General features: G+C 34.9%; 2 protein-coding genes across 3 annotated transcripts in view; one reads left to right on the top strand and one right to left on the bottom strand.

Moving 5' to 3' along the window:
- The window catches only part of GSTCD (glutathione S-transferase C-terminal domain containing), a 174,518-nt gene extending 171,682 nt beyond the window's left edge, over positions 1-2,836 (top strand). For both annotated transcript variants that reach the window (XM_051967432.1, XM_051967431.1), the window contains one exon: positions 2,209-2,836. In XM_051967432.1, coding sequence (XP_051823392.1) covers positions 2,209-2,345 — 137 coding nt within the window. In that variant the 3' untranslated portion in view covers positions 2,346-2,836. The remainder of the gene's footprint in view (positions 1-2,208) is intronic.
- TBCK (TBC1 domain containing kinase) overlaps positions 1-14,177 on the bottom strand; it is a 640,231-nt gene that overhangs the window by 44,060 nt on the left and 581,994 nt on the right. The gene's annotated exons all lie outside the window — the stretch shown is intronic.

Below are 14,177 nucleotides of genomic sequence, written 5' to 3'. Positions count from 1 at the left end.
AGTCTTTATGCATGGAATCCCTAAATGCACATTTCCATGGATAGAGGGAAAAATCAACTTACTGCCAACTCCAGTTTATTCTAGATTTTCTCAACCTTTGTTTTTGTGGTTAGACTACTCTACTTAAGACCTTTGCTATGGCATCTGCCTTCACATTTGAAGTTGTTTAAATGGTTAATGATTGGGTTTTTTTCCTTCAAAAATAGATACAGCAGGGAGACCAAGTTTAGCTTCATATTAATGCTTCCTCTCCTGACTCTCAATAGATAATCAGTTGCTTGTTTTTAATTGCCTTTTTATATTCTTCTGAGAGAAAAATGAGGCATTTTTAGTGGGCAAAAAATTCTACTTTTCCTTTAGTTTTCAGAAGTTTTATAAAAATGCTTCTTAATCAGCAAAAACCACTGTAGATATAATTGTATATTTCAGTATCCTTCCCCCCAAAATTGGATAAATTTCAGTATAACTAGTGACATTTTTTTTGCAAGAAGATAGCTTATAATTTGAATTTAGATCAGTTGAGGATTTTTTTTTAAAGCCACCACTTAAAAAAAAAACACACACACACACACACAAAACTCCAAAACCATTTATTTTATTTTATTTTTTCTACAAGCCACTTCTGAAAACACATTTGGGGATATCCAAATAAAGGAATTTGAGTTCTCTACTTGCCAGTCTGGTTTTTGGGCTTTGGAAAGAAAGTTGAGTAGAGCTTTCTTAGAGGGGTGTGACAGATTTTCTCCTAACTTACAGTAAATCTTCTTAAAATTTAATTTTTTTAAAAGGAAAATGTTACATGAAACATAGATCCACCTGAAGATTATGTAGATTCCAAGTTGGAAGGGTTCCCAGAGAGAATTAGGTAAAAGCTAATAATCCAAGCCCCAAGAAAGTTGTCTTGTCCAAGCTCCCAAAGGTAATAATTACAGTTATATTGAAATCCATGACCTCTGGCCCCAATCCTACTGCAATTTTTTTTTTTTATTTGCCAGGTCAGGATTATGGATTTTTGTCAAACATTGACCTTAAAAAAATTTATTATTATCTTTTGAAATCAGAAGGCAAGCTAACAAGAATTTATTAAGCACTTATGTTCCTGAAACTACTAAATGTTGTGGATACATTTATCATACATATGAGCAAAAAAGAATAATAACTCTTGCCTTCAATGAGTTTATATTCTTACAGGAGAAATAAAACATAAAAGAGAACTGAATGGAGTGGGGAGGCAAATGGTAGCAGAGTACAAAAAGTCACAAACACAGTCAGGATTGGAATCAATATGGCTGGCCCCCATAAGGATCTCAGTAATGGTAGAAGAGGGCAGACATGATGGTGGATTGTTTTAGGGTGAAAAGATCCTTTGCATTGAGAGAAATTTCGAAGTCTTATTCTAAATGTAGCTCAGTCTATTAATAAAGTCATAGTGGCTTTTTTTTTATCTCCACCTCTTTTTATATGGGATTTATTCTGTCTTTCTTCTATACCTTAGCATATGACTATATTAATGGCGTTGGGGTGAATAGAGCTCTACCCTTGGATTCTGGAAGACCTGAGTTCAAATCTTACTTCAGATATGTACTAATTTGTGACCCTGTTAAATCACTATCTCATTTTTATAATCTGTAAAATAAAGAGTTGCACTCGATTTTCTAAAGGACCTTTCAACTCTATTTATGAACATATAACTTAAATCTTTGTATAAGAATATTTTTAGACTATCTTAATTACTTTGAATCTCTTTAAGACTGATCTTATAGACAAAAAGAGATTTGCATTATATTTCACAGTGTTACACATTAAGTATCTTCAAGGGAATTGCAGAAGGAGATAGTATTTAAAAATACAACTGAAGACCGTACTTAAAAAAAATAAAACTAACACTGTTGATGCCTTTAAAATGTTAATATATTCCTGTTCTTTTAAATAAGCAAAAGTAGAATTAAAGATAAATCTTTCAAAGACCATGACTCTGTGATATTCTCCCTTTACATTTAAACAGGAAGTAACCAGATAAAAGAACTTGGCTAGCTGGGAGATATGAGGGGGAGAGGGAGGAGGGAATGGGATCTACTATCCTCCTAATTCAGAATTTGAAGAATAATGTCAAATTCTATTGATTTTTTTTATTCATCATGTATACCTAGAATTACTATGCCTTTGTTGATAGATTGGATTTATCATGACACTTCTCTTGTGTTTTAGGCAAGCAGTGCATGTGCCTTGTGGATCTGGATCGGGCCTGGGCTGCAGAAGAATGTGGCTATTCTGTCCAAGTGGTATCCATGGAGCCTGAAAGTTGTTCTCCAAAAAATAACATGATAGTGGGTATCCCTATTTAGGCCAGGCTACTATTCTCTTTTCATTTTTTAGTCATCATAAAAATCCAGTTATTAAGAACTTCCTGATCAATCTGGGAAGATCCTACAGACATCTTGAACCCATCATCTTTGGAAAAGAAAGCATTGAGAGAAATCTACAAAGCTAAGCTTTGCAAAGCAATACAAGTTTTTCTTATGGCATGTGATTAGGTTGCTGCTGGTTCTCAGGTGAGAATCCCCAACAATGTCATCCTCCTACTGAGGAGTGTTCACTTAGCTGTCTTTCAAAAATCTGTCCTTTGACTGGAAGGATGATTTCCTTCTTAGCACAGAAGTTTTCCTCCTGGTGTTGCTCATTTGACATCACTGCTCAGAATTCTTTGTGCCTTTTTTTTTTTTTTTTAAAGAGATGTCCTGATTTTTACGTGGGCAAGTAAAGCTGGGCCTCTAACAAAAACTAATCTTTATTTTTAAACAATTTTACTTCCTCTATTAAAAAAATTTTAATCATGTCTTGAGTTTATGGGTTGATTATTTAGACCTTGCGTGTATTTTGGGTCTTGAGTTTGATTTGGTAGAAAAAAAATACTTCTATTCTCTCCCCCTCTCTCTCCCTCTCTGTCCCCCTCTCTCCTTCCCCTCTCCCTCTCTCTCTTTCTCTTCCTGTTTCCCTCTCCCCCACCCTTGTGTGTGTGTGTATAAACACACACACACACACACACACACACACACACACACACAGAGTTTTTTTGGGGGGAGAGGTTGGAGGGGTTGTTATTTGCTTTACCAAATCTATCAATTTGTTGTTTTAGTAAATTTCTATTGAGGAACTTCCCTCTGCTTATGTAGAAGGGCACCAACTTTGCATTTATGCTCTTCAGGAGTTCCAGGAGCATTAAGACTCACCGATTTGTCCAGGGCTACATAGCCAGTAATATATCAGAGTTAAGAGATAAATCCATCTCCTCTGTTTTGCCACACTGCCTTTTTTTTTTTTTTTTTTTTTTTTTTTTTTTTTGGCCTTCTGTAATTTCAACATACCAATCTCTTCACTCCTCATTTAAAAGTTTTTGGAAAGATAGGATGTGTGTGTGTGTGTGTGTGTGTGTGTGTGTGTGTGTGTGTAAATCTTCCAATATATGACTTGAAATAGATTAAGACTTAATTGTAAGATATCAGTTAATGCATGGATTCACTACTGCAGAAGAAAAAAGATTCATAGAGAAATTATTGATTTGGTTGCATCAGTTTTGTCATTAAATGTTAACATTTCCATTATTTTTTTCTTGGCTAAATTATAATCACAGTTTATTGTTTTTCTGGGTATCTTTGTGTGTAACTTGGGAGTTTAATTTTTTGTATATTTAAGAATTTCTTAACTTCTCAACATTATAACCCTCCCAATTTTTTCCCCATTAACCACAGTTTTAGGGCAGATAGCATGTCCTTCATCTCTCCTCATGCTGCCAAATTCTCCAAATTCTAGCTTGTGCAATAATTCCATTTTAGAATAAAAGTAACTTCATTGCTTTCTCAATGTTTTTATTGGGGGGGGGGGGGGACAAAACAGTGAACAAAAGAGAGTTTTTTTTTTTCCTTGCACATAAGGAATATATTTTTAAGCCATCATGATCTGCATTAGAATATGAATTTAGAACTGAAAGAGACTTTAAAGGTCACTTAGTCCAACTCTTTCATTTTACATATAAGAAAACAAACTCTCAGAGATTAAACAAGTAACTTGCCCAGGTTTTCCAATTTGGTAAAGTCTAGATTTGAATTATCCTGATATTCTGACTCTAAATCCAACATTCTTTCCACCATACCATATGTTTCATAAGAAAACTACCAACTTTGATTCCTAGAGATCATGAAGAAAAAAGGTAGATAAATAAACATAAGTCTTCTGTGGTTTATTATGTAGTCATTTGCCTAAAGGCAAAGAAATCTGTCTCAAAACTGATTTTTTGAAGGTCATTTCCAAAGTGATTTAATAAATATGTGGTTTATAACCTGTTTCCAGATCCAGCCAATACATTCATGGTAAAGTGGAAAGAGAGAGAGAGAGAAAAAATCTGACTCAATTTAAGTCAAAGAACCTGGGTTCAAATCCTGTCCTTAATATTTATAATCTGTATGACCTCAGCTCAAGTCTCTGATACCCTCTCTGAGATTCAGTTTCCATATCTATTATTGTAAATTGAGATTCCTTCCAAATGTAGGGCTAGACATCACCCAAGTGGCACATTTGTTTAAGGCCATCCCATAGCCTTTTCTTCCCACCCACTTCCATCCCTTTCTTTGGGTAGCACTAGGGAGGTTTGGGCCCTGTGAAGTGTAAACACCTCTAGGCTAGTTCCACTGAAACATTAAGATTCAAGTTCTAAGTTTAGTTGGATTGGGAGGTATTCTAGTCAGAGCCACAGGAATTTTAACCCCCTCCCCCCCAGAGAGTATGTGAGGACACAAGGGTCTGAATTGCTGATAAGGAACACCAGGTAGCTCTGGGTGAAAAGGAACCAGCATGCTCCAGGTAAATATAGAAGCATGGGGCAGGAATACTGGTGGCTGCGGGAATTTACAGGAGGGCAGTGTCCATGATCTTCCCTTTTGGAGCACCTACCCAGGTTCTACTCAATGGGCAATCCCCTCAAGCTTTCTCAGTCACTAAGGCTGGGTGCTCGCTCCCATGCTGATGCTTTGGGCAAGATTGTCAGACATCCTGGTTGAGGGCAAAGGCCGCCCCACTGATAGTTATTTGACTTAAAAAGGCAATGAGCCAAGATGACAGTGGAGGGGGTGATCGCAGGACTTCTGTGATTGGGGCTCCACTCAACCTCTGAAGCTGGAATTCAGCAGAGTATGGCTCGGCTCTCTGTTGCTGGTGCTCATTTAGACCTGACAATTAATACCAAGAGAACAGGTGTTCTTCCCCCCTCTCCCCACCCTCTGCCAGCGGCACTCCGTGGAGAAACCATCGCTTTTGGCAAAGGAAAAATGTTAAATGCTGGGGACAGTTCCCCTTGCCTCAGCAATGCACTTCCAGAGGCACCATCCCTCTCACCACAGGACTAGAGGTCATTACACTAAAAAGTTCTGATTTTTAAAAAGAGAAGCAAAGGTGAAAGAACCAACCATAGAAAGTTACTCTGAGAATAGGGAACCAGCTGTTCTAATTTTTGTCCTGCCACTGAACTTCAATACCTGGAAGAGAGTGTTGCTGTTGATTGGGCAACTCTGTCTCATTTAAATCCATATGACTCAAGACATCAATCATGCTGTGATGGCATCTGTTTTTTTAGAAAACAAAGGATAAACTACAAGAACCCTAAGTAGTTGTTTAATCTCTATGCAAACCAGAACTGTATTTTAATGATCACTTTTAAAATAGTTATTGATAATTTTTCTCACTTCTCCTTCAAAGTACTTCTCAGTACTTCTACTAATAATCTTAACTTTACAGAATAAATTGACACTGAAAATGGGCTGCCAAAAATTTTTATTACAAAGTTCAATCAATAACAATTCTATATAGAAGAAAAAAGATAGACTTCTATCAAGAAATAAACACACAAAACTCAAAAAAAAATTAATTGTATCTTTCTTGAAGGGAAATGTATGAATTTTATTTTTGAAAAAAAAAATTCAAGGCATTACAAAAATACCAATACCCAGTTGCTTGGGTTATTTTTACATTTGGTCCAGAGAATTAAAAGTCTGAAGAAAAAATAGTAGCAAGAACACAATCAAATAGCCTGATTTCTAATGTTGTGATGGAAAGAATATCATTGAAAGAATAGACAGGATGAGAAAGTGATGAAGATGATGTGGGATGCAGAATGTTGGGCCAGTCCTTGACTTATGCTATCCAAGCTAAATATTCACATGCAAAAAAATGTGAAAGCCCCAAGGCAAGATGACTACCAGAAGACTTCAAGTCAACAGATTAGAGCATTTCTTGAGCGAATAATAATTCTTTGCAAACTTGGAAAGAAAGCTGAGCCAACACAGTAGGCTACAGTGGAGCAGAAAAAGAGTAGGCAGCTTTCAGAGATTTGATATTCCATATTGCATTTATTCATCTGGACCAGAACACTTGCAAAACAACAAGATTTATTTGATAAAAATTATAGGAAATTCAGAACTGCTACATGAAAAATAAGAACTCCACGAGGTTTGCCAGAATAATAAGTTTGTTCACCTCTAAGAAGTATTTAACTCCATCAAAAGTAAAATGCAAGCAAAATGTATAGAAATGCAAGATTCTCACCCCAGTAAGAAGGCAGATGAAATTCAGATTTATGCCGATAGTAACCGTTCAAAGTGTTTTTATGATACCCTAAAAGCAATTTATGGCCCAAAGACCTTTGATGTATTTTAATTACTTAATCCTGATGGAGCCACATTAATTAATAATAAAGACAATCCTGGAGAGCTGGGCTAAACCCTTCATAGTGTTCTCAGAGATTGTCATCAATCAATGCTGAAGTCATTGACAACATACTTCAGGTTAAAGTCAATCCCTCTCTAGCCAAACTTCTAATCAAAAAAGAAAAAATTAATTAATCCTTGACTGCCTTCAAAGAGCTCATATTCTACAAGAGGAAATCACATGTGGATACATGATTAATAAATACAAATATAGGATGTAAATTATCCCACAAGTGATACTACCTTCATGTCACCAGTCAACATTTGAAGATAATCCCCGGGTATATACTGGCTTTCTCAAGGATATCCGTATTTCCCCTGCCCATTAGAAGATGTTCACTGACAAACTCCTAGCTTAAAAACTCAGACAACTCCCCCATTCCACTAGTCAGGCATTGCACCACTTGTGGTATCTTGAGAGTGCTACTCCTGGCAAGTAATACTGAGGTAGAGGCTGGGGGGGAAAAATGGATTATCACTGGAATTATGGAGGTCTTGATATGGCTCTAACTTCTTCTAAGAGATTTTTCTTTAATCAAACCACTATTATATTTATGGTACATATACTTTCCATATTGTGACCATGCAGATTTTATTGAGCATAGTAGAATAATGGTGTAAAGAAGCTATTTTCTCCATCATTGCCCAACTTTCTCTCTACCAGTAAGTCATGGAAAAGAATAAAGTTATAAAGTCATTGCTCAGAATGGCTTTACAAACAATGGAAAGAAATGGGTAAGGTATTGGGAGAACATTTGGGAAGGGGAGTTGGAATTGTCTCTTAACCCTGCTCACTTACACCTTAGGTTTCATGACAGCAGAAAGCAATTTGCCTCAGTACCCCAAAGTATTGGGTCATCTGCTTAAATTCACTGCAACAACCTGAGGACTATTTCAATGCATTCCAGAAGTTTTTAAATAAAGAGACATAATTGTTTTTTTCTACACATACTAATTCTTATATATGGTGATAAAAAGTGTGATTAACTAGTAAATCATCAGCCACACTAGGAAGCAGAATAAATATATGCAAAAAGATTTATGAAGGAATATTCTTTACTCTCAGCTAAAGGTGAGAGAGATCATGAGATCCTTCAAAACTGTCCAAATGTTATGTTATGGTATTTTTTCCCCTTCCTTTCAATGAGAATGCAGTTCAACAAATCTTTGATAGAACTATTTTGCAATCAGGCTTGGAACAAAGATTCTCAACTCCTTAATGTTCTAGGATACCATTCTTCCAAAATACTTTTTTTGGCCTTTCACTTCTCAATTTCTGAGACTATAGGGAAGCAATGAGAAAGAATATAACAAAAGAAAATAATTTCGTTGTCATTTATGTAGTATTCATAGTCTCACACACCCCCATGACCCTTTGGTGTAGGATCTGTGATCTTAATGTGAACACTTATTCCAGTAATGCATATTTTGACTCATCCACATGCTATCATCCTGAGTGATTTAACTAAATCTTCCTCAGGTTGCTCAAATTCCTAGGTCCCTTGATATTGCATTGCTGTCAGTACAGCCTACAGGTTCTAAGTTATCCCTCTCACCACATGCCTCACTACCTAGTTTCCCCGGTCATGACACATCTTAAGAGGCTATTTTCCCTGCCCTTTTTTATAATTCTTAGTTTGGTGATATTTCTTTCTAATCACTTCTTCTATAATAAAGATAAGCATCTATTAAATTCTGATTAAAATCCAGGTGCTAAAGGCTGGGAATACAAATGGGGATAGAGACTGTGATTTCATTTATATGGGGAACTCCTAGGTTAAGGAAACTCCCTCTACCATTGCAGGTCAATCTCTTACCTGCAAATTGGCCTTACAGAATTGACCAGGTGCTAAGAGATTAAGCAGTTTGTTCAGGGTAACACAGCCAGTAATGTCAGAAGTAGAACTTGAAATCAGGACTTCCTTGCTTTCATGTTAGTTCTTTCTCCATTACACCATGATGCATCATACAAATCCAAAAGTGACACAGATCTTTCCCTTAAAGGATTCTTCATTCTTTTGCAGGAGAGAGAGTTTATAATACATCTATTTTTCAATGTGAAAAAGTACATGGACATTTTCAAACATGTTTTCAGTGTGTCATGATAAATTAATTCCAACATCTATTTTTTTTTTTTTTTTTAGATTACCCCATTGATAATGTCAGGGAAGAATGCATTTAAGTGAATAGAAGAAAATACTTCTCCATTGATCTCTCTCTCTCTCTCTCTCTTTAGATGATCTTCAACTTCAATTTTTTAGAAAATGTGATGTTCAATGACTTAAAATCAGTGTCACTGGGAAAAAAGATTAATGTTTAAAGAATAAGTCTTTATTTCAAGGAATAGGAAAGGTAAGAAATTTTGTCTTGATTTTACAGATGAGGGAAGTGAAGCTCACTAAGTCCAATTTGCCCATTGTCACAGGTAAAAAGAATCAGAACTAGTACTTACAACCCAATCTTCTAATTCCAAATCTTACTCTTTCCACTGTCTATGCTCCCTCCCTTGTTTTTTATTGTACTATATGATTTTGAGATGCCTACATATATCTGCCTACTTATGTCATGATTTAGCTAATGTTGAAATCAGATCAGACTTCCAAAGAACATGCCAACTGTTAGAGAAGAAAAGCACTCAAGAAGTGTGTGTGTGTGTGTGTGTGTGTGTGTGTGTGTGTGTGTGTGTGTGTGTGTGTAATTAGCCATTTGATTAAACAGTACCATAAACTTAGAGTTACAAAGGACTTTAGCAATTTTCTCATCCACCTCCCTCATTTTATAGATAGGAAATAACTATGTTGTTCAATCACTTTAGTTATATATGATTCTTTGTAACCCCAATTGGGAATTTTTTGGCAGAGATATTGGAGTGATTTGCTATTTCCTTCTCCAGCTCATTTCTCAAATGAGGAAACAGACAAAAGGGGTTAAGTGACTTGCTTGGGCTCACATAGCTAGTAAGTGTTTAAGGCAGGATTTGAAGATCACATCAGTTGTAAATTAGATTCAAGTCTAAGTCCTTGGAACCTCACACCCTTTCCAAAGCATCATACTGATCCTTTATATTCTTTTCTAATAATATTTCTTTTTTAGGTAAATCATCATATCCATAACAACATATAGAAACTACAGTTTCTTAGATTTCTTTAAATTTTGCTTTCTTATCTTTTTCATTTTCTTTTTTCTTTTCAATATACAGACTTTATCTATCTTTCCATAATGTACTTTTTAGTACAAGGTTTGTAAAGGATAGTGTAAAAGTGAAATTGGATTCAGAATACTTGGGCTTAATCCCATCTATGTTACTACCTGAATGACTTTGGGCAAGTACTTTAATTTCAAGCTGTTTTGTCATCTATAAAATGAGAGAGTTTGTACTAGATGGCCCCTAAGGTCTCTTCTAGTCCTAAATCTTTCAACCTATTGTCCCATAATAATACCCAGATACATTCCTGAGTATGCAGTATACTCCTCTTTTATTATGTTCTTAATTTAATATTGTTGAAATGCCTGGTGATAACATATTGAGACACTGACTCATTGCCTAACTACATTGGGTACATCTGTTGGGGAATTAATTGTAGGTTATCCTATCAGGAAAGTATGTGAGCCAGGGGAGAAAATAATACTCATGAGTTCATATATTTCTGTTCTGTTGTTCTCCCACTCTCAGAAGAGCTTGTTCTGTTTAATTTTAGAATCTCCCAATTTCAAGATGTTTTCAAATCATCCATCACTGACAAATGAAAATCAATCCTGATCTTAAAGACTTCCAGAGAAGGAGATTTCACAATCTTCCACAATAATTCATTGCTGTAATTAACAATTTTGTAGGTCAGGAAATTTTTGTATCTAAACCAAAGCCATTATGTCCTTCTGTCCTATCTTTGGGACTAACACTTCTTTCTACAGGATTCCTTTACTTGAAATTACCTCTATCGCTTTTCTTTGTGGAATAATCTTAACACATTTCTTTTTCTTTTTGATTAAAGCTTTTTATTTTCAAAACATGTGCATAGATAATTTTCAATATTCACTTTTGCAAAACTTAGTGTTCCAATTTTTTTCTTTCCCTTCCCTCTACCCACTCCCCTAGACAGCAACTATTCCAGTATATTAGACATGTGCACTTCTTCTATACATATTTCCACAATTATTATGGTACATAAGAAAAATCAAATCAAAAAGAGAAAAAAATAAGAAAAAAACAAAATGCAAGCAAGCAACAATTTAAAAAGGTGAAAATACTATGTTGTGATCCACACTCAATCCCCATAGCCCTCTCTTTGGAACACATTTTTCTAAAGAACTTTGGACTCAGGCCTGCCATGTGATTTTGGTCAAGTCATTTAACTTCTCTTAGCCACAGTTTTCCCATCTATAAATTGAGAGTAATAGTATGGGCTTATTGTGAGAATCAAGTCCATAATGATTATATTATTGTATATTATGGATATTAAGCTACTCTCAACTCCTATTATTATTCTTTTATATCCTTATGTTTAGAAATTCTGTCCAAGTTTCTAACTCATTCTTTAGCTAGAAATTTAACAAACATCTTTCCACAATGGGAACATTAATTTTTATACAGTAATATTTATTAACAATCACTATTGCTTCAGCACTGTGGGAGCAAAAAAGGATAAGACTCAGTGCCTGTGCTGATGGAAATTACCATCTATTTGGTGAAGACAATCATTGATGAAACACTTAACTTAATGAAGATAGCCAAATGTCATGATTAGCTGCCAAAATGAATTGATATTAATAGTCCATGAGTAGTGAGTGAATGCTAGAATGTTTTTTCCTACCTCTCCCTCTTTTAACTGGAGGAAATAAAATATCTATATCCCAAGGTTTGTGGGATGATGAATGAATGGAAAGAAGAAAAGGGATTATGGAAATAGGAAATTGTAGTGTTCTGGTTAGTTTTCTGGAGGTTTTAGGACCAGCCTTTGTTTCAGCTTAATAATCACCAGGAGAATAGCCAGGGATGAAGTCCAAATTCTTTATTGTCTCCTTGCCTAAGGCCCGGCTAGCTTTCTGGAGGCCCTTCAGGCCGGCCTTGATTTCAAAGGAGGAAGTAGGAGGACAGGCCAGCCACCACAGTGGTGTGAGATGGAGTGAATGAATCTGACTGAGTTTGTCCCAGTTTATAAGCTCTATTACAATTATATTATCATAGATGTGAATCTTGTAGAATAAGTATCAATCTTGTAGAACTATATTAAGTACTAAGTACAAGTACTGAACTAGAAAATTATTAAGCACCATGCTAAAATAGATAAATCATTGTCTTATCAATTCCACTGACTTAACATCTTGTAAGAATCCTTGTTTCAAGTACAGAGTTCTGGCCCATTACAGAAAGTCATATACAAGTAGGGAGGTAGAAACTTACTCTGGAGAGATTATTTTTCCCTTTCTATTCTGTGGAAGAAGTACTACAAAAGATCTTATTCTCACATTGAGAAACTATTGAATTTGCTATAGACCTAGAAACATCCTGAAAAAAAGCTAAACTTTTGGGAAAAAAATTAAACACCATTGTTTCCTTTCCCTATCCCAATCTCTTCAACCAGTAGCACAGTCAAGACATGACATGAAGGCATTTACCGTGAAAAGATCCCTTATGTTCTGTGATTCTGGAGGGACTCATGTGACTTGTGGACTTGTGACTTCTCACTCAAAGATTTTGTTTTGTTTTGTTTTCTCTTGTTAATAAAACGTCCTTCTGCAATGTTATAAATCACATGTATGTCTAGTGCAGACTTCAGAAGGAAAAGTTGTCTAACCTCTATTGTGGCCCTTAGACCACCTTCTCAATCCATCTCTCTGTCTCTGTCTCTGTCTGTCTGTCTGTCTCTCTCTTCCATCCCCCTGTCATGTACACTATATGCAGCAATAAATTTCAATTTCAAGGAAGTCTATATGATAATAGAATATATTGTATTAAGAACTGTCCATCTTTGCTTCCTTGTGAGTTTTCTTTTGTTCTCTACTGTGTACTTTTTAATTTATTCTTTTTTTCTCTTTTCTTCCCCACACACTTCCCCCAGGTAGGCTATAGTTAAATATGGATATATTTATATCTGTACACACATATGTATGCAAACACATATACATACATATTTATACATAAATATGTATAATTATACATTTTTATGCATCTATGTAAAGTTGTACCATGCTTATTTGTCCTCTAAGGTACAAATATTTTCATATTTTTCTAAATCCACAAATTCATCATTTCCTGTGTCACAGCAATATTCCTTTATTTAGATATTTATTATGCTATCTAATTGTTTTGATGAGTCTAAAACAATATTAGCTGACATATAATGTAGATTTCTCTCATTTGAAATCTTTTTTTAACTTTGATCCTTACTTTTTTCCTAATAAATTTTATTTCTGATCCTTATTATTGTTTGTGTATATGTCTTGTTTGCTATCCCTACTAACTTTTCTACTTTACTTCTATCCACTAGCTTGTCTTTCTATTACTTAACCTCCACCACCACCTGCAAGGATACTTCTCTTATCCTCTTCCTCACTCTTTCCCTCCCTCTTTATCTCATTCCTATTAATCTATATACCTTTCTATATCCTATGTTATCCTATTCCCTCTCCTTCTTATTACTATGTAAATTTTGAAGAGTTTTCTATCCTTCTTAGATATATATCTCTCTTTAATCCATTCGTGAGTGAGTAAGATTGCAGAATATCAGCCCTCTTCCCCTAATTCCTCTGTCAGTTCTTGTTCTCACACTTCATTTGTTCAACCTAATTAACTCTTTTTTACTTTTTCCTACACATATTTACTCCCTTGAAATTAGTCTTTGATGTTTACCTTATATTTCTCTGGAATCTTATATATCAAATTTCCTATATTTTCACTATATTTTTTTACAACAAAATTATATATATTTCACTATATTTTTTTTACAACGAAATTCTTGAAGTCTGGACATTTGATGAATGTCTCTTTCCTCCCCCCCCTCAATATTGTGCTTGATTTTGCTGGTATGATATTTTTGTCAGCAACCCTAGTTTTTTTTTACATTTTTGATATATAGTATTCCAAGACTTGTAGTCTTTTATTGTAACTACCAATAGGTCTTATGCGATTTTAATTGTGACTCTGTCATATTGTTTTTTTGCTGTTGCTTGTAAAATTTTTTATTTGATTTGAGGGTTTCAGAATTTAACAACAATATAGGTTTTCCTCATAGGATTTCTTTTAAGTGGTGAATTAACGGATTTTTTTCTATTTCTACCTTCTCTCTTGTTTAACACTTCAGGAAAATATTCTTTAATTATTTCTTGTGTTATTAAGATTTTTTTTCTGGTCATACCTTTTAGGTAGTCCAATTTTTCTTATGTTTTCTTTTCTGGATCTATTTTCTAGATTTTTTCTTCTGA

This window comes from Antechinus flavipes, chromosome 6 (genome assembly GCF_016432865.1).
Source record: "Antechinus flavipes isolate AdamAnt ecotype Samford, QLD, Australia chromosome 6, AdamAnt_v2, whole genome shotgun sequence".
Taxonomy (NCBI): domain Eukaryota; kingdom Metazoa; phylum Chordata; class Mammalia; order Dasyuromorphia; family Dasyuridae; genus Antechinus; species Antechinus flavipes.
Note: the sequence above shows the minus strand (reverse complement) of the source record. Positions and strands in the feature narration are given on the sequence as shown.